Source organism: Mobula hypostoma, chromosome 25 (assembly GCF_963921235.1).
Source record: "Mobula hypostoma chromosome 25, sMobHyp1.1, whole genome shotgun sequence".
Taxonomy (NCBI): domain Eukaryota; kingdom Metazoa; phylum Chordata; class Chondrichthyes; order Myliobatiformes; family Myliobatidae; genus Mobula; species Mobula hypostoma.
Genome location: NC_086121.1, coordinates 4,293,116 through 4,312,675, shown reverse-complemented (window position 1 = coordinate 4,312,675; position 19,560 = coordinate 4,293,116). Strand labels below are relative to the sequence as shown.

At 43.6% G+C, this 19,560-nt stretch overlaps 1 protein-coding gene across 6 annotated transcripts in view; it reads left to right on the top strand.

Moving 5' to 3' along the window:
• agrn (agrin) overlaps positions 1-19,560 on the top strand; it is a 534,989-nt gene that overhangs the window by 488,723 nt on the left and 26,706 nt on the right. For 3 of the 6 annotated variants that reach the window (XM_063033166.1, XM_063033164.1, XM_063033168.1), the window contains 4 exons: positions 1,509-1,620; positions 3,608-3,619; positions 9,344-9,460; positions 12,246-12,435. In XM_063033166.1, coding sequence (XP_062889236.1) covers positions 1,509-1,620; positions 3,608-3,619; positions 9,344-9,460; positions 12,246-12,435 — 431 coding nt within the window. The remainder of the gene's footprint in view (positions 1-1,508; positions 1,621-3,607; positions 3,620-9,343; positions 9,461-12,245; positions 12,436-19,560) is intronic. The other 3 variants (XM_063033167.1, XM_063033165.1, XM_063033169.1) reach the window with 1 other exon arrangement.

Genomic DNA, 19,560 nt, shown 5'->3' with positions numbered 1-19,560 from the left:
TGTTTTCAATATTATTTTTTATTTGCACAATTTATCTTCTTTTGCACTTTGGTTGTTTGTCAGTTTTTGTTTATGTATAGTTCTTTATAAGTTCTATCGTATGTCCTTATTGTAAATGCCTACAGGAAAATGAATCTCAAGGGTGTATGAGGTGACTTTGATCATAAATTTGACTTAACACTCCTAATCTCATAATACAAAGGAGCAGAATTAGGCCATTCAGCACTCGAATCTGCTCCACCATTCCATCATGACTGATTTATTATCCCTCTCAACCGGATTCTCCTGCCTTCACCCCGTAACCTTTGATACCCTGACTAATCCAGAGTCTATCAACCTCTATCTTAAATACACCCAGTGACTTGGGCTCCACAGCTGTCTGTGGCGATGAATTCCACAGGTTCACCACCCTCTGGCTAAAGAAACTCCTCCTCATCTCTGTTCTAAAGGGACGTCCTTGTTGGCTGTTCTTGTGCTGTACAAGTCAACTTGTCCATAAGACCTTAAGACATCAGAGCAGAATTAGGCCATTCGGCCCATTGAGTCTGCTTCGGCATTTCATCATGGCTAACTTACTATCCCTCTCAAGCCCATTCCTCTGCCTTCTCACTGTAACCTTTGACACCCTTTAAGAATCCTGACATCCAGAGTTATCTTCCACAATTCATTGATTATGTACAGTACATATTTATTCAAGTGGAATCTGTAGTTTTAATTAGATGTATATGAACTTTACAATCTTCAGGGATGAAAATCTACCTGCAAAAGCTGAATTAATTCCATTGCCTGAAAGCACATACCACCAGGCTCAAGGACAGCTTCTACAGCACTATTGTCAGACTTTTGAATGGACCTCTTGAATGATACATTGGACTCTTGGCCTCACAATCTACCTTGCTGTGGTCTTGCACTTTATCATTTACCTACATTGCAATTTTTTGATAGCTTTTTTGTCCTGCGTTCTGTTTGTGTTCTCCCTTGTTCTACCTCAATGCATTGTGTAATGATCTGATCTGTGTGAACAGTTTGCAAGACAAGCTTTTCACTGTATTTGGGTACATGTGACAATAATAAACCACTTCCAATGATCTGCTCGGGTAGCATAGTGGTTAGAGTGACACTGTTACAGCTAGGAGCATTCTGGAGTTCAGAGTTCAATTCTAATACTAAATGTAAGGAGTTTGTATGCTCTCCCCATGAACATAGATTTCCCTGGGGTACATCGGTTCCTCCCTCAGTCCAAGAGTTAGTAGGTTAATTGCTCAGTGCAAGTTAGCATGTGATTAGGCTAGGATATTCTGTGAAGTATGTCTAAATAAAATAAAATATATATATTTTTTAAATCACTCTATTTCCTAAAAATAAGCATTTGGAATGCACGGTTGTTAAATCGGACATAATGTGCATAATGTTATGATCAGGTAAAACTTTGCTACACAGTGTTCTGTTTCCAATAACTACAGATAGAATATTAATAAATTTAATATAACTTTCCTCCTGTAAAACAGGAGTAAGGAACGCATCCTACTCAACGTATGGAACACGGTTACCGTAGAACGGAATGGTCGGAAAGGCTTAATGCATATTAACAAGGGAGAACCCATCTCTGGCGAATCCCCGGTAGGTGGACAGAAACCATCCTCTCGTCAGCTCCAACCTTCTCAGATTTCCAGTGTTGTTTGATGTGTTCCAAATGTATCTTCACAATGTTCTCAGGAGCTGAGGATATTCCTTTGTTCATCAATGGGTTTCTGAATGGCTTGCCTTACTAATGAGCTGGTAGCTATGAGCTTCGGGATGAAGAAGCTGCAGATCTTCATTGGCTGGTAGTAGATGGGTGAGAAATCCATCCGGTCAGGAAAAGGCTTGTGTGGACCCCACAGATGTTTTCTCCAAGGCACAAAGCATTTTGGTCGTGTGATGGAACAAGCTTTGCACTTTCAGTGGCCTTTCCTTCAATGGAACCAGCAGGCAAGTAGGCTGCAGCGGACTATGGTACAGGAAGAGGGAAAGCGTGCCCAGGTTGGTGTCCGTGGCTGGCTCACTTGAGGCCATTGAATAGGTCCATAGGGATGGTGAAAAATACATTAGTTCTCTAGAGCGTTCGCTAAGGACTTGGGTCATTAGGAACATTCTGGGCCAACTGAAAATCTGTGACGCCTTTGGAGGGGTTGTGAAGACCATTAGATGTTGGAGTAGAACTAGGCCACTCAGCCCATCGAACTTGTTCTGCCATTACATCATGGCGGATTTACTTTCCCTCGCAATCCCATAACCTTTGATACCCTGACTAATCAAGAACCTATCAAACTCCGCTTTAAATACACTCAATGACTTGGCCTCCACAGCCGCCTGTGGCAATCAATTCCACAGATTCTCCACCCTCTGGATCAAGAAATTCCTCAAGTTTGGGCATTGGTTGCCTTGTCAAAGGTTTGGAAAGGGGGACTTGGATGGCATGGTATGTAGTGGTTAGCTTAACGGTATTTCAGTGCTGGCAACCCAAGTTCAATTCCCACTGCTGTCTGTAAGGAGCCTGTACGTTCTCCCCCCTGACCGCAGGGTTTTCTTTGGGTGCTCCGGTTTCCTCCCACATTCCAGAGACGTAAGGGTTAATAGGTTAATTGGTCACATGGGTGGAGTGGGGCAGTGTGGGCTCGTTGGGCCGAAAAGGCCTGTCACCGTGCTGTGTCTCTGAAGAATATATATAAGTACATGGTCCAATCACGTTGCTGGAGCTGTGCCAGGGTTCAACAATTGGGTATTTCCATTTACAGCTAAAATAATGACGGACCAATAGAGTACTTAAAAGCAGGTGTGGATGCCTGGTCTTTGAAGCATGGGAAGTCACACAAGTTGTGTTTGAAAGGGATAGAGTTATTGACGTGCTCTTCCATTTTGATGTTCTGCTGTGGAACAGAGAGGTAGGGAACTTGAGTTTGTTGAACTGGTCTCCCCTCTTGCCACATATGGTGGGGGTTAGGGGAGGGGCATTGGACGTTAGTGAGGTAGTGTTCATAGGTTCATTGTCCATTCAAAAATCTGATGGTGGAGGGGGAAAAAACAGTTCCTAAATATAGGGTGTGTGTCTTCAGGCTCCTGTACCTCATCCCTGATTGTAGCAACAAGAAGAGGACGTGTCCTGCGTGATGGGGGTCCTTCATGACCACCTGTTTGAGGCATCGTCTTTTGAAGATATCTTCGATGTTGGGGACTTCTTTAAAAGGAGTGGAATATAACCATTACAGTCCTGTTAGGCTCAGATGATGTCTAATATCAGCTTGGAAGTAATTCAGTGAGCTGACCAATTTAATTTTTAGATTTGAAATAAAAGAGTAATTGTAATGCGCTTGCATAATATTATAGTTCAAAGAATAAAATGAAAAATACAACATTTGATGCTTTATTCATAAAGCCCATTACCTGAGGAATTGACTGTTGTTCCTTCACATGTTTCTCTGCACTCTTACATTGGAATGTTATTTATACCTTTGCTGGTGTAACTGTATGGTTTGATATGCATTTCTTCCCTTGTTTCTCACTGATTCCTTTTTCTCTCTTGTGTTTCTGTTTTGTGTTTTACTCTGATCTGCTTTCTGGATTTCAGAAATCACGCAAGGTAACAAAGACAAAGTGAACAAAGAGATCACAATCTCCTTTTCCCATTCCGAGTTCATCTAATTCCATTGCTAGATGTAGTGGTCGTGATAGAACCTCTCATTTTATGTTGTATACCCTCCTCAGAATCCATGTCATTAACGTTAGTGGCAATGAAGGCAGGGTTGCTGGGGAGGCGGTGTTGGGGCAGTGTCAATTAAGGATCAAGGGTCAAGGATCAACTTTATTTGCCATATACCTTTACATTACAATTCCAAGTAAATGTATTGTCAAAGTATGTGTAAGTCACCATATACTATCCTGTAACAAAAAAAATTAACAATGATAAAGAATAAAAATTGTATTAATAAAAGTTAGAAGTAAAATACAGATATGAAATAAAATATATAAATACTAGCATGTATTTACAATGTAAACATAATTATAAAAAGTGTCTTAAAGTGTTTACAGTGCAGTGCAGTGTTGGGGGTAATCGATAGAGGGGATGGGGAGGGTTAACTAAAATGGTTGATCAGATTAACTACATGGGGAAGAAACTTCTAAGATGGTGTGAAGTTTTTGTTTTTATAGGGCCTGTAGTGCTTTCAAGAAGGGAGCTTGTGGAAAAGGCAGGTTGGGTAGTGCCCACAACATGTACGGTAATGCATGTTCTACACCTATCATCTTTTAGCTTGTCCCCCTTCTACTCCCCCACCTTATTCTCACATTTCCCCCCCTTTCCTTCCAGTCCTGATGAAGGGTTTTGTCCAAAATGTCGACTGTTTATTCCTCTACATAGCTGCTGCCTGACCTGCTGAGTTTCTCCAGCATTTTATGTGTGTGTGTGTCGCAATGAACATGGTTGGCCCCTGTTAAAAGAACTCTGCATTTGATGCCATGCTGTGCTTTCAGTCCGCTTGCCTTTCTTGAAGCCACGAATAATCTCCCGGTGATTGTAGGAGTGACCTGCTCAGATATAGGAAGGGTCTGCCCCGGGTTTAGAGCCCCTCACCACACTCAGCTTACCTTCCAAAGCCTCAGCTTTGGATCTTGCCATCGTTACTACAAGCTCTGGCAGAGAGCAGTAGGAAACAAGCAACAACTTGAAGACAGATGTGAGTACCAGTGTAGGGTCCTGATGAAGATCTCGGCCCAAAACATTGACCCTTTACTCCTCTCCTTTAAAGCTGCCTCAGCTGAGTTCCTCCAGCATGTTGAGTTGTTGTTCTGGATTTCCGGCATCTGCAGAATCTTGTATTTATGCTAAGAATTTTGATGAAGGGTTTCAGCCTGAAACATTGACACTGTACTCCCCTCCTATCAGATTCCTTGTTTTCCAGAACTTTACCTTTCCCACCTATTATCTCCCAGTTTCTTCATTCATCCCCTCTCCTCTACCCACCCACCTTCCCCACACCTGGTCTCACCTAACATCTGCCCTTCCCCTCCCCCAATCTTATTCTGACTTCTTCCCCCTTCCTTTCCAGTCCTAAAGAAGGGTCTCGGCTTGATATGTTGACTGTTTACATTGATACTGCCTGACCTGCTGAGTTCCTCCAGCATTTTGTGTGTGTTACTTTGGATTTTCAGCATCTACAGAACCTCTTGAGTTTATTTTAATGCAGGTTATGGTCTAGCCTGATCTTTGAAAATATTCTTGGAATAAAACGCCCCATGTGGTAAAAGTAAATTACCAAATTAGTTGAATATGAATACCAGTAAAAGAAGAAATTATTTTGATAAAAAGAACAATGGCAATCATGAAGTATTCTTACATTCAGATTGTGCTCCAGCTTCCCCCTACTTTCCAATGGCGTATGGGTTAGAAGGTTAATTGGTCACATGAGTGTAACTAGGTGTCATGGGCTCATTGGGCCAGAAGGGCCTGTGACAGTGCTGTACCTCTTAATACAAAAAAAAGTAAAGGCACAAGAAATAGAAGCAGGGAGAAGCTATTCAACCCAACTTACCTGTTTGCCAATTCAATTAGATCATGTTTGAACTTTAACCTCAGTGTCGAAGGTCAGGTTTGACACTCGGTAATTTAGGGCCCAACGAAGACAAGATAAAAGGCCTCCAAACCAATATCTGGGGCGCCATGCTGGCGTAGCAGTTAGTGCAACACTATTACAGCTCGGGGCGTCAGAGTTCAGAGTTCAATTCCAGCATCCTCTTTAAGAACGTTTGTATGTTCTTCCTGTGTGTGTGGGATTCCTCCAAGTTATCTGGTTTCCTCCCACACTCCAAAAACATTCCGGTTCATAGTTTAATTGGTCGTTGTAAATTTTCCTATGATTAGGCTAAGGTTAAATCAGTGGGTTGCCAGGCAGGGCAACTCAGTGGGCCGGAAGGGTGTGTTCCACATTGTATCGCTAAATAAAATAAATAAATAAATAAATTTGTTGATTGACTTAAAATGAAAAACAACCTAGCCCAATCTGTACCCTCAGGCATGTTAGTGCCTTGGAACTTTAAAAACTCCCGAAGTATTTAATAAGAAAATTTCTATTTGGACTCCAGTCCCGTCATGAGTTTGTATTCTATTTTATTTCAACAAGTCTGAGCAAGCCACTGACATGATCTGCCGCAGAATTCTGCACAAACACACCAGCTGTTAGCTGGGACTTTTAACAGTCAGCTTTTGGGAAGGGTACATTTAGGAATCTAGGAATATGCCTTTGACTGTGCACCCAGTTGACTAGTATCTCATTTCTTCTTATTAAACCCATCTCCCCTACCGGGGCATAGGCAGCTGACGGTAGCTTGAAAGAGCCCTCTGTCCTGAGGTTACAGAAGGTTGATTGTCCCTCTGGTTTCTGCTTTCCCCACACGACTTCATACGTCTTCCAGACATCCCTCTCCCAGGGATGAAGTCCTTGGAGCTCCTGTTGCTGTTTCTGTTGCTCTGGGTTTTTATGGGATGGAGTTGCTAGCCCCTTGCTCAGTCCTCCTCCTTTCTCACCTGGGCTTGGGACCATCCAGGTTGTCCCATTTATATGTTTAAAACCGGAGCACCATATTTCACAGTTAATATCGCTGGCATATGTTGTGGAATTTGTCGTTTTGCAGTAGCAGTACATTACTATACATAATAAAAAATATAAATTACAATGAGAAATATTATGTAAATTTTAATTAAATTAGCCGTAGTACAAAAAGAGAGCAAAAGCAAAAAAAATAGCGAGGTAGTGTACATGGGTTCAATGTCCATTCAGAAATCTGGTTGAGTGTGTGTCTTCAGGCTCCTGTACCTCCTCCTCTTGATGGTAGCAATGAGAAGAGGGCATGTCCTGGGTGATGGATGTCCTTAATGAATTCTTTTGAGGCATCACCTATTGAAGATGGCCTGGATGCTGGGGAAGTTGATGCCCATGATGGAGCCGGCTGTGTTTGTAACCCTCTGCAGCTTTTTCCGATCCCGTGCAGTGCGGCCCCGCCATACCAGACGGTGATGCAGCGGTCAGTATGCTCCCCCAGTACAACCGTAGAAATTTGTGAGAGTTTTGGTCACATACCAAAAGACTCATTTGGAAAACTTGTTCAGAAATTGATTGGGAAGGCAATGGATTTATGGTCTTATTTAGCAGGATCCCGATGGGCAACCTTTATCACGCAGGGGCTGGTGGGCATATGAAACAAGGGGCCTAAGGAAGTGGTAGAGGTGGGAGCAATAACATTTATTTATTATTATTACACAGATGAGAAAGGTTTAGAGTGATATAGGTCAAATGTGGGGAAATGGGACTAGCTCAAGTAGGTAATATGGATGGGCCAAACGGCCTGTTTCCATGTTGTAAAACACGATGACTCTAAATAATAAAGGGCGCTTGTTATACCTTCCTCTGAAATTGATTCTATGTAGGTCAATGGATTGATTTTCTGAGGCAGGAGACAATGGCTGGCTGTGTGTTTTAACTACTTACTAGACATGGGTCACTAGCGACGTCAATCTGAAAGAAAAATTCAAAGTTCAACATAAATTTATATTAAAGTACATGTATGTCACCATATACTACCCTGAGATTCATTTTTTGTGGGCATTCATAGTAAATACAAGAAACAAAAAGTAGTAATAATAACAAATAAATAAGCAATGAATACCAAGAACATGAAATGAAAAGTTATTGAAAGTGAGTCCAGGCCTTTCCACTGCAAGTCAAAACGTGCTGAGATAAGCTAAACAGAAGGAATTCTGCAGATGCTAGAAGTCCGAAGAAACACACACAAAATGCTGGAGAAACTTAGCAGGTCAGGCAGCATCTATGGAGGTGAATAAACAGTCGACGTATCAGCCAAGACCCTTCCTCAGGACTGGAAAGGAAGGGAGAAGATGCCAGAATGAGAAGGTGGGGAAGAGGAAGGGGTGCAAGCTGACGGGTGATTGGTGAGATCAGGTGAGGGGGAAGGTGGGTGAGGGGGATGAAGTAAGAAGCTGAGAGGTGATAGGTGGAAGAGGTAATGGACTGAAGAAGAAGTTATCTGATAGGAGAGGAGAGCGAACCATGGGAGAAAGGGCACTGGAGGGTGGTGATAGGCCGTTGAGAGCGAGAGAAGGGATAAGAGAGGGACTAGAGTGGGGAATGTAATAAGAGAAAAGGGGAGGAAGGTAGGGCTAGATAAGAGGGAAAGGTTAGGTTGAAATGGAGGAGGTTAAAGGGTCAGCACAACATCGTTCAGGCACATCAGTGGTCAGGCATTCACTGCCAATGGTACATACAAAATTCTCTGCAGATGCTGGGGTCAAAGCAACACGCACAACACGCTGGAGGAACTCAGCAGGTCGGGCAGCATCCGTGGAAACGAACAGTCAACGTTTCGGGCCTGACGAAGGGTCTCGGCCCGAAATGTTGACTGTTCGTTTCCACGGATGCTGCCCGACCTGCTGAGTTCCTCCAGCGTGTTGTGCGTGCCAATGGTACAACTTGATGAGGATTGTAACACACACAAAATGCTGGAGGCACTCAACAGGTCAGGCAACATCGATGGAGGGGAGTAAACAGTTGACATTTTAACCTGACTCCTTTTATCAAGACTGGAAAGGAAAGGAAGAGGGCAAAAGCCAGAATAAGGAGATGGGGGTGGGGGGAGGAGGATGAAATGAGAAGCTGGGAGATGATAGGTGGAAGAAGTAAAGGGATGAAGAAGAATGAATCTGATGGGTGAAACAGGTGAGGGGGAAGGTAGGTGGGTGAAGATAAGGTAGAATTTCCTCAGAAAGGGAATAAAAAGCTTAGAGGTAGCTGTTCTGTGATCAGAGAGTGAGATTCATTTGTGAGGTTTTAATCAGCAGTATTTCTATGCACCTGATTTCTATTCACAAGTTCTTCCTTGGCATGAGCCACACTTGGGATCTAATTTAGAGAGCTTTTCATTGCACTCTGCTTCCTTTTCAATCCCCCTCGCCAGCCCTGCATCCCTCATCTAGTGCCTTATTTCACCATTACCGTGTTACATCGCTCATAACCATTCTTGAGTTTAAAGTCGGCCTGTCACACGCGGCATAGTTAATTTTATCTGTATTAAATGCGACTCTAGAGAGCAATGCTCGCGGTGTCAACGCAACGAGCCTGCATTTCAATTTTAACAACGAACCCTGAGAATTAAATTGCGTTGTTAAGGTGACAGGCTGACTTTCAACTGGGAAATATTATGCCACATTTTGTTTCATCTTTAATGTGCAATTATCTAAACAAATTGATTCTCAATAAGTTTGCATAATTAAAGGTGCACTGTTCTTCATCCCAAGGCCCCACACACAGGTTTGAACCTCAAGGAAGCTTTGTATGTGGGAGGTGCACCGGATTTCAATAAATTCGCTCGAGCTGCTGCGATCACCTCTGGCTTCACGGGTGCCATTCAAAAGGTAAATAGAATTGGAATCATCAGCGATTTTGTTGCATTGAGCACAGAGACGTGAATAAAGATGATTAATCATTAATTAACCTTAGGTTCTTTGCTCCGTAATTGGAATCTTCTCTGTACATCTCCCAACCGTTATTTGATTTCTCAATGTATGTGTCTGGTCATTATTTGTAGTGGAGTGCACCCTGGATTTTTTTTTATTTACTTCACTTCTGATCAGAGTCAAAAGTCAAAGTAAATTTATTGTCAAAGTACATATATGCCACCATATACAACCCTGAGATTCATTTTCTTCTGGGCGTTTACAGGAAAATAAAAAATGCAATAGAATTTATGAAAAAACTATACATATACAAAGACTGACAAATAATCAATGTGTAAAAGATGACAAACCTTGCAACTAATAAATAAATAATAAGTATAGAGAATTTTTAAAATATAGATATATTCAGTGGCCACTTTATTAGGTACACCTGCTCGTTAATGCAAATATCTAAACAGTCAATCATGTGGCACCAACCCAATGCATAAAAGCATGCAGACATGGTCAAGGGGTTCAGTTGTTGTTCAGACCAAACATCAGAATGGGGAAGAAATGTGATCCAAGTGACATTGACCGTGGATTGATAGCTGGTGCCAGATGGGGTGGTTTGAGTATCTCTGAAATTACTGATCTCCTGGGATTTTCACCCACAACAGTTTCTAGAGTTTACAAAGAATGGTGCATGAAACAAAAAAAAAATGAGGTGAAAACGCCGGGGGTAAAGGTCAGAGAAGAATCGTCAGACTGGTTCACGCTGACAGGAAGGTGACATTAACTCACGTTACAACAGTGGTGTGCAGAAGAGCACCTCTGAATGCACAACACATCAAACCGTGAGGTGGATGGTCCACAGCAGCAGAAGACCATAAATATGCACTCAGTGACCACTTTATTTTGGTACAGGAGGTACGTAATAAAATGGCCACTGAGTGTATGTAATCCTGATTTAATGGAATGTAATTTCCTTTGAAGCATAACTCCAAGTTCTGATCATTGGAGTCTGTCGTCTTTCTGCATTGTCCTCCCAGACTGTCCTGCCTGTGCCCCAGTTGTTTTGTCAAACCAAAGTGAGCTTTAAGGTGATGGTACCTCTGGTGGGCAGCTCAGAGAACTGGAGATATCACCACCACAAAATGCCCGAAGTCTGCTGGTGGGATAAGCGGAGCATTGTCCGTATCCCAGGTCAACACCCCAGCACCAAGGCTCAAACCACTCTCAGACAGCTCCAATACCTCATACCTGGCACGACCTGTAAAGTGACCATTGAGATCCATCACAGCAAGAGATTGCCAAGAGGGCACAAGGACTCCCCATGCCCTTTGCACCCCCTCAGATGAGTTTGTCCGAGTGTGTTAAGTGGCATTAGATGATGAGGCCTAGTTCCGAGTATTGTGTGCAGTTCTGGTCAACTACCGATAGGAAAGATAGCAGTGAGTTTGAAATAGTCATCATCATCATCATCATCATCATGTGCCGTGTCATATGATGTGGGTGATCATGGTCTTTCCATGACCATGACTGTTCTTGACAAATTTTTCTCCAGAAGTGATTTGCCATTGCCACCTTCTGGGCAGTGTCTTTACAAGACTGGTGACCCCAGCCATTATCAATACTCTTCAGAGATTGTCTGCCTGGCGTCAGTGGTCACATAACCAGGACTTGTGATATGCACCAGCTGCTCATACGACCGTCCACCGCCTGCCCCCATGGCTTCACGTGAGCCTGACTAGAGGGGGCTAAGCAGGTCCTATACCTTGCCCAAGGGTGACCTGCAGGCCACCGGAGGGAAGGAGTGCCTTACACCTCCTTTGGCTGGATGTATCTCTGCCCTGCCACCCAAATGAAACAGTATAGAGAAGATTTACAAGGCTTTTGCTCGGATCTGAAGACCTGAGTTATTGGGAAAGGTTGAATAGGTTAGGATTTTATTCCCTAGAGTTTGGGAGAATGCGGGGAAATTTGATAAAGATGTACAAAATTGTAAGAGGTAGAGAAAAAGTAAATGCAAGCAGACTTTTTCCCTTAACCTATGACCTCTAGTCCTAGTCTCACCCAACCTTCCATTGAGGTTGGGTGAGAATAGAATGAGAGGTCATAGGTTAAGGGTGAAAGGTGAAGTAATTAAAGGTGGTGCAAGTGTGGATTGAGCTGCCAGAGAAAGTGGTGGATGTGGGTTTGATTTCAAAATTTAAGAGAATTTTGGATAGGTACATGGATGGGAGGGGTAAGGAGGGTTATGGTCCAGGTGGATGTTGATGGGACTATGCAGAATAGCAGTGCAGCATGGACTAACTGAGCCAGAGGCCCTGTCTGTGTGCTGTAGTGCTCTGTGACGCTATCGGCTAATTATTCAGGGGCATTGCTATCATACTCCAAATACCATGATAAATGGTTTTAAAAATTCAAAGCCAAAAGTTAATTTATTATTCAAGTATGTATATGGCAGCATATAAAACACTGGGATTAATTTTCTTGTGGGCATTCACAGTAGAGCAGAGAAACACAATGGAATCAATGAAAAACTGCACACAAAGACTGACAAACAACTGATGTGTGAAAGAAGACAAACATTGCAAATGCAAAAAACTAATTAACTGATCCAGAAGATGATTTGTACAGTCTTTGAAAGTTAATCTAAAAACAAATAACTTTGCTTCTGTCATTTGTAACTTTGCGCCAGTGTTCTGTCATATAACATGTAAATCATTATACGCAAATGTTTTTCTTCTGTATTTATATCCAGCTGTCAATAAAATCCATCCCACTGCTAAAGAGAGAAAATATTCGAAATGCCATCGGCATCTCCAACTATCGGTTACACCCTTGCACTGCACAGATCAACCCTTGCAGGAACGGTGGAGTCTGCAGCCCGAGGCAAAGAGATTATGACTGCATGTGTCAGCGCGGCTTCTCGGGGTCGCAGTGTGAGAAAGGTAGAGTAATCCGGGCTGCTGTGAGGACACTAGAGTGACAGAGTGGGCAAACGTGTCCTGTGGCCCAGAGAGTCCACACCAATCATCAAGTAACCTCACCTGCACTGTTTGATCAGAACCAGAAAATATGGTTTAATAACGCTGACAGATGTTGTGTTTTGTGATAGTAATATATTGCCATGCATAAGAACAAAATCTCTAGTTACCGTAAGAACTATATACAGTATAAAACATTAAATTAACTAAGTTGGGCAAAAAGAGAGAGAGAAAAAATAGTGAGGTAGTACTCATGGGTTCGTAGACCGTTCAGAAATCGGATGGCAGAGGGGAAGAAGGTGTTCCTGAGATGTTGAATGGCTGCTGTACCTCCTTCTTCATGGTGGAAATGTGAAGAGGGTATGTCCTCAGTGGTGGGCACTGCCTGTTTGAGACATCGCCTTCGCCTTTTGAAGATGTCCTCGATACTGCTGCCCAGGATGGAGTTGGCAGAGCTTACAACATTCTGCAGCTTTTTCAGACCCTGTGCATACATCTGTACAGCACGGGATCAGACCCTGTGGCCCACAATGTTGTGCCAAACTAATTAGCTATTTAATTACTATCTCATAATCAAATGGCCAACTAACCTAATTCCTTCTGCCTACACAATGTCATTTTCTTCCATTTCCATGCACACTCATGAACCTCTGGAATGCCTCTTTCGTATCTGCCTCCACCATCAGCCCTGGCAGCACGTTCCAGGCACCCCCCCCCCCCCTGTGTAAAGAAAAGTTGCCATGCACATATGACCTTTAACTTAACATAGAACATAGAATAGTACAGCACAGTACAGGCCCTTCGGCCCACAATGTTGTGCCGACCGTCAAACCCTGTCTCCCATATAAGCCCTATAAGCCCCCACCTTAAATTCCTCCATATACCTGTCTAGCAGTCTCTTAAACTTCACCAGTGTATCTGCCTCCACCACTGACTCAGGCAGTGCATTCCACGCACCAACCACTCTCTGAGTAAAAAACCTTCCTCTAATATCCCCCTTGAACTTCCCACCCCTTACCTTAAAGCCATGTCCTCTTGTATTGAGCAGTGGTGCCCTGGGGAAGAGGCGCTGGCTGTCCACATTATCTATTCCTCTTAATATCTTGTATACCTCTATCATGTCTCCTCTCATCCTCCTTCTCTCCAAAGAGTAAAGCCCTAGCTCCCTTAATCTCTGATCATAATCCATACTCTCTAAACCAGGCAGCATCCTGGTAAATCTCCTCTGTACCCTTTCCAATGCTTCCACACCCTTCCTATAGTGAGGTGACCAGAACTGGACACAATACTCCAAGTGTGGCCTAACCAGAGTTTTATAGAGCTGCATCATTACATCGCGACTCTTAAACTCTATCCCTCGACTTATGAAAGCTAACACCCCATAAGCTTTCTTAACTACCCTATCCACCTGTGAGGCAACTTTCAGAGATCTGTGGACATGTACCCCGAGATCCCTCTGCTCCTCCACACTACCAAGTATCCTGCCATTTACTTTGTACTCTGCCTTGGAGTTTGTCCTTCCGAAGTGTACCACCTCACACTTCTCCAGGTTGAACTCCATCTGCCACTTCTCAGCCCACTTCTGCATCCTATCAATGTCTCTCTGCAATCTTTGACAATCCTCTACACTATCTACAACACCACCAACCTTTGTGTCGTCTGCAAACTTGCCAACCCACCCTTCTACCCCCACATCCAGGTCGTTAATAAAAATCACGAAAAGTAGAGGTCCCAGAACAGATCCTTGTGGGACACCACTAGTCACAATCCTCCAATCTGAATGTACTCCCTCCACCACCACCCTCTGCCTTCTGCAGGCAAGCCAATTCTGAATCCACCTGGCCAAACTTCCCTGGATCCCATGCCTTCTAACTTTCTGAATAAGCCTACCGTGTGGAACTTGTCAAGTGCCTTACTAAAATCCATATAGATCACATCCACTGCACTACCCTCATCTATATGCCTGGTCACCTCCTCAAAGAACTCTATCAGGCTTGTTAGACACGATCTGCCCTTCACAAAGCCACGCTGACTGTCCCTGATCAGACCATGATTCTCTAAATGCCTATAGATCCTATCTCTAAGAATCTTTTCCAACAGCTTTCCCACCACAGACGTAAGGCTCACTGGTCTATAATTACCCAGACTATCCCTACTACCTTTTTTGAACAAGGGAACAACATTCGCCTCCCTCCAATCCTCCGGTACCATTACCGTGGACAACGAGGACATAAAGATCCTAGCCAGAGGCTCAGCAATCTCTTCTCTCACCTCGTGGAGCAGCCTGGGCAATATTCCGTCAAGCCCCGGGGACTTATCTGTCCTAATGTATTTTAACAACTCCAACACCTCCTCTCCCTTAATATCAACATGCTCCAGAACATCAACCTCACTCATATTGTCCTCACCATCATCAAGTTCCCTCTCATTGGTGAATACCGAAGAGAAGTATTCATTGAGGACCTCGCTCACTTCCACAGCCTCCAGGCACATCCTCCCACCTTTATCTCTAATCGGTCCTACCTTCACTCCTGTCATCCTTTTTTCTTCACATAATTGAAGAATGCCTTGGGGTTTTCCTTTACCCTACTCGCCAAGGGCTTCTCATGCCCCCTTCTTGCTCTTCTTAGCCCCTTCTTAAGCTCCTTTCTTGCTTCCCTATATTCCTCAATAGACCCATCTGATCCTTGCTTCCTAAACCTCATGTATGCTGCCTTCTTCCTCCTGACTAGATTTTCCACCTCACTTGTCACCCATGGTTCCTTCACCCTACCATTGTTTATCTTCCTCACCGGGACAAATTTATCCCTTACATCCCGCAAGAGATCTCTAAACATCGACCACATGTCCATAGTACATTTCCCTGCAAAAACATCATCCCAATTCACACCCGCAAGTTCTAGCCTTATAGCCTCCTAATTTGCCTTTCCCCAATTAAAAGTTTTCCTATCCTCTTTCATTCTATCCTTTTCCATGATAATTATAAAGGCCAGGGAGCGCTGGTCACTGTCCCCCAGATGCTCACCCACTGAGAGATCTGTGACCTGACCTGGTTCATCGCCTAGTACTAGATCTAGTATGGCATTCCTCCTGGTCGGCCTGTCCACATATTGTGACAGGAATCCATCCTGGACACACTTAACAAATTCTGCCCCATCTAAACCCTTGGAACTAATCAGGTGCCAATCAATATTAGGGAAGTTAAAGTCACCCATGATAACAACCCTGTATAGAACTTTTTATATAATTCTTTACTCTTTATATGTTGAACGTTTTTGTTTTCTCTCTCATGTCAACCCTAATCAACACACCACAGCGAGTTCCTTACACATGTAAATGTATGCGGTAAATAAAATGAATCCGTGATCCTTTGAACTTGCCCCCTCTAACCTTAGATGCATGCCCTCTTGGTACCACACTGTTCAATCTTGGGAAAAAGATACCAGCTGTCTGCTGTATCTACGCCTTTCATAATCTTAAGAACTTCTACCAGTTCTCAACTTAGCCTTTGCCGCTCTGGAGAAAACAACCCAAGTTAATCGAACATGACATAAAAGATTCTGCAGCTGCTGGAAGTCTCGGGGAACAAACACAAAGTCCTGGAGTATCTCAGCAGGTCAGGCAGCGTCTGTGAAGAGGAAAGAACAGTGGACATTTCAGACCCAGACCCTTCACCGGAACCGAATATGGGGTGTTCCTGCACCCCGAGAGGAGGCAGTAGAAAAGACCATGGTGTGACATGGCCCATGATGAAGGGTTTAGGCCTGAATGTTGATGGTCATTCCTCTCCATAGATGCTGCCCGACCTGCTGAGTTCCTCCAGTGTTTTGTGTGTGTTCCTCAAGTTTGTCCAACCTCACCTTATAACGCATGCTGTGCAATCCAAGCAGCTTCCTGGCGAACCTCTTCTACACCCTCCCTCCCCCATATCGCTTTCAACTCTTGCAGATTTTACCACTGACCTACTCACAAGGAGCAGTTTACAGTGGACAATTAACCGATCAAACGTCACATCTTTGGGAACCGAGTAGCTCAGGAACGCCCACGTGGCCACAGGGAGAATGTGCAAACGCCCCACGGAGAGCGCCGGACGTCAGTATTGCACCCAGGTCTCTGCAGAAGCCCTATCTGCTGCCCCAAAGGACCGCCGATCAGTTCCCAACACTGCAAATTACAGCAGCTGTTGAGAGTCTTAACATGGGCCTGTACTCGCTTGAGTTTGGAAAAATTGAAACCAATTGAATATTGAAAGGCCGAGATAGAGTGGACGTAGTGAGGATGCTTCCAATAGTGGGGCAGTCTAGGACCAGAGGGCACAGCCTCAGAATAAAGGGACATCCCTTTAGAACAGAGATATGGAGGAATTTCTTCAGCTGGATGGTGGTGAACCTGTGGAATTCATTATCACGGATGGAGACCCAGTCATTGGGTATATTTAAAGTGGAGGCTGACAGGTTCTTGATTAGTAAGTGTCAAAGGTTACGGGGGGGGGAGGCAGGAGAATGGGTTTGCGGGGGATAATAAGTCAGCCATGATTGAATAGCAGAGCAAACTCAATGAGTGAGTGGCCTAATTCTGCTCCTATCTTTTGGTAACCACGACTGGTGGATGATAGCTGCCTATGGATAATAAAAAGAAATTCAGCTTGATTCTGTTCTAAACCTAAAGGCTACAGCTCTCAACTATAATCGCTGTGTAGTGATGTAGGTTCAGAGGTCAATTACAGCAGCCAGTTACACGTCACTCAAAGTGTCATGTGTCCAAAGTTTGGTATGCCTCAGCTTAAGTTCACCAAGCTCTCGCTCGCTGTTGTTGATTGATGGGTGCCACACATAGAAAACCAGCTGTAATTCACATCTAGATATACCGTTCAGTGTAGTAAGGTCATATTGTATTCATTTACAGAATTATAATGTCCCAGACTATACAGAAACAATGCAGAATCGTGATTTTTTAAAAATATATTCTATATACGAAGCTAAATACTTGCCTGTTTTGTATGTTATAGCTTTTTAATGGCCAGTTCACCTGCATCCGTCAGTTATTGTCCAGGGAGAATTTTCATTTATGTGTCAACCAGTCTTCCAACAATAACACAGGCTGAAAATGGTATTTATTAAATTCAGATTGTGTAGGACGTCTCTGCAAGTGCCGGGCTCTTGTCTGAGTCTGACATTGATCATAGAATCATAGAATTGTACGGCTCAGAAACAGGTCCTTCGGCCCATCACATCTGTGCTAACCTTTTTGCACATCTTCATTAATCCCATTTTCCCACATTATTTATTTACCTATTGAGCTACGGTGCAGAATAGGCCCTTCTGCCCCTTTGAGCCGCACTTCCCAGCAACCCCCGATTTACCACTAACCTAATCTCAGGACAATTTACAAGGACCAATTAATCTACCAACCAGTATGTCTTTGTACTGTGGGAGGCAACTGAAGCACATGGAGGAACACGCGCAGTCATGGGGAGAAAACTCCTTAAAGGCAGCGGCAGGAACTGAACACGCGTCACCAGTTCTGTAAAGTGTTGTGCTAACCACTACACTGCCATTTTGCCCCAAAACCTCCTCTAGAACCTCTCCAGTTCCAGCACATCCTTTCTTGAATCACTGTCCCTTGTTGCCCCCCATCGCCCACCCGTTCTTCACACCCCAGTCAGGTGTGTTAATCCTTAACAGCCAAGCGTTTTGCTAATTCAGCGCAAAAGGGCAATCAGATCTGGGACTTTCCAAGCTTCTTTGAGTCAGTATCACGTGGGGAGACACAGTATCTGGTTAATGATCAGGGAATTCCTGACAACAGACGCCACTAATACCTCCTCAGAATGTCAAAAGAGAGGTCAAAATTTCTACAGTGTGTTGAGTAAACTTGAGGACTACAGACGTATAAACTGCTTTTCTATTCCCATTTATTTAGCAGTCTGTTATCTCTCCAATCACCCAGCCCTATCGAAAAGCAAGATTTTGTTACAACAGAGCCTGGTTTGAGATGTGTCCAAGACTTATATTAAGCTCAGGCTCTGCATCTTATTTATGGTCCTCTTGTTGCTAAATTTATGCATTGATTGGGTTCAGTTCGTGCCTAAGCATGTCCACTAGCAGATGCGTTGGTGCTGTGCTGCTTAAGGATATGGCTGGAAACATATGGTTGTGTGATGTAAAACTCTAGTTATACAGTGGCATGTAAAAGTTTGGGCACCCCGGTCTAATTTCTGTTACTGTGAATAGCTAAGGGAGTAAAAGATTAACTGATTTCCAAAAGGCATTAAGTTAAGGATGACACATTTCTTTAATATTTTAAGCAAGATTACTTTTTTATTTCCATCTTATACAGTTTCAAAATAACAAGAAAGGAAAAGGGCCGGAAGCAAAAGTTTGGGCACCCTGCATGGCAGTACTTAGTAACACCCCCTTTGGCAATTATCACAGCTTGTAAGCACTTTTTGTAGCCAGCTAAGAATCTTTCAACTCTTGTTTGGGGGATTTTCACCCGTTCTTCCTTGCAAAAGGCTTCTAGTTCTGTGAGATTCTTGGGCCGTCTCGCATGCACTGCTCTTTTGAGGTCTATCCACAGATTTTCGATGATGTTTAGGTCAGGGGACTGTGAGGGCCATGGCAAAACCTTCAGCTTGCGCCTCTTGAGGTAGTCCATTGTGGATTTTGAGGTGTGTTTAGGCTCATTATCCTGTTGTAGAAGCCATCCCCTTTTCATCTTCAGCTTTTTTACAGACGGTGTGATGTTTACTTCCAGAATTTGCTAGTATTTAATTAAATTCATTCTTCTCTCTCCACCAGTGAAATGTTCTCCATGCCACTGGCTGCAACACAAGCCCAAAGAATGATCGATCCACCCCCGTGCTTAACAGTTGGAGAGGGGTTCTTTTCATGAAATTCTGCACCCTTTTTTCTCCAAACATACCTTTGCTCATTGCGGCCAAAAAGTTCTATTTTAACTTCATCAGTCCACAGGACTTGTTTCCAAAATGCATCAGGCTTGTTTGGATGTTCCTTTGAACCTTTTGAATAGAATTTTTTGGCTGCAATGAGCAAAAGTATGTTTGGAGAAAAACGGGTGCAGAATTTC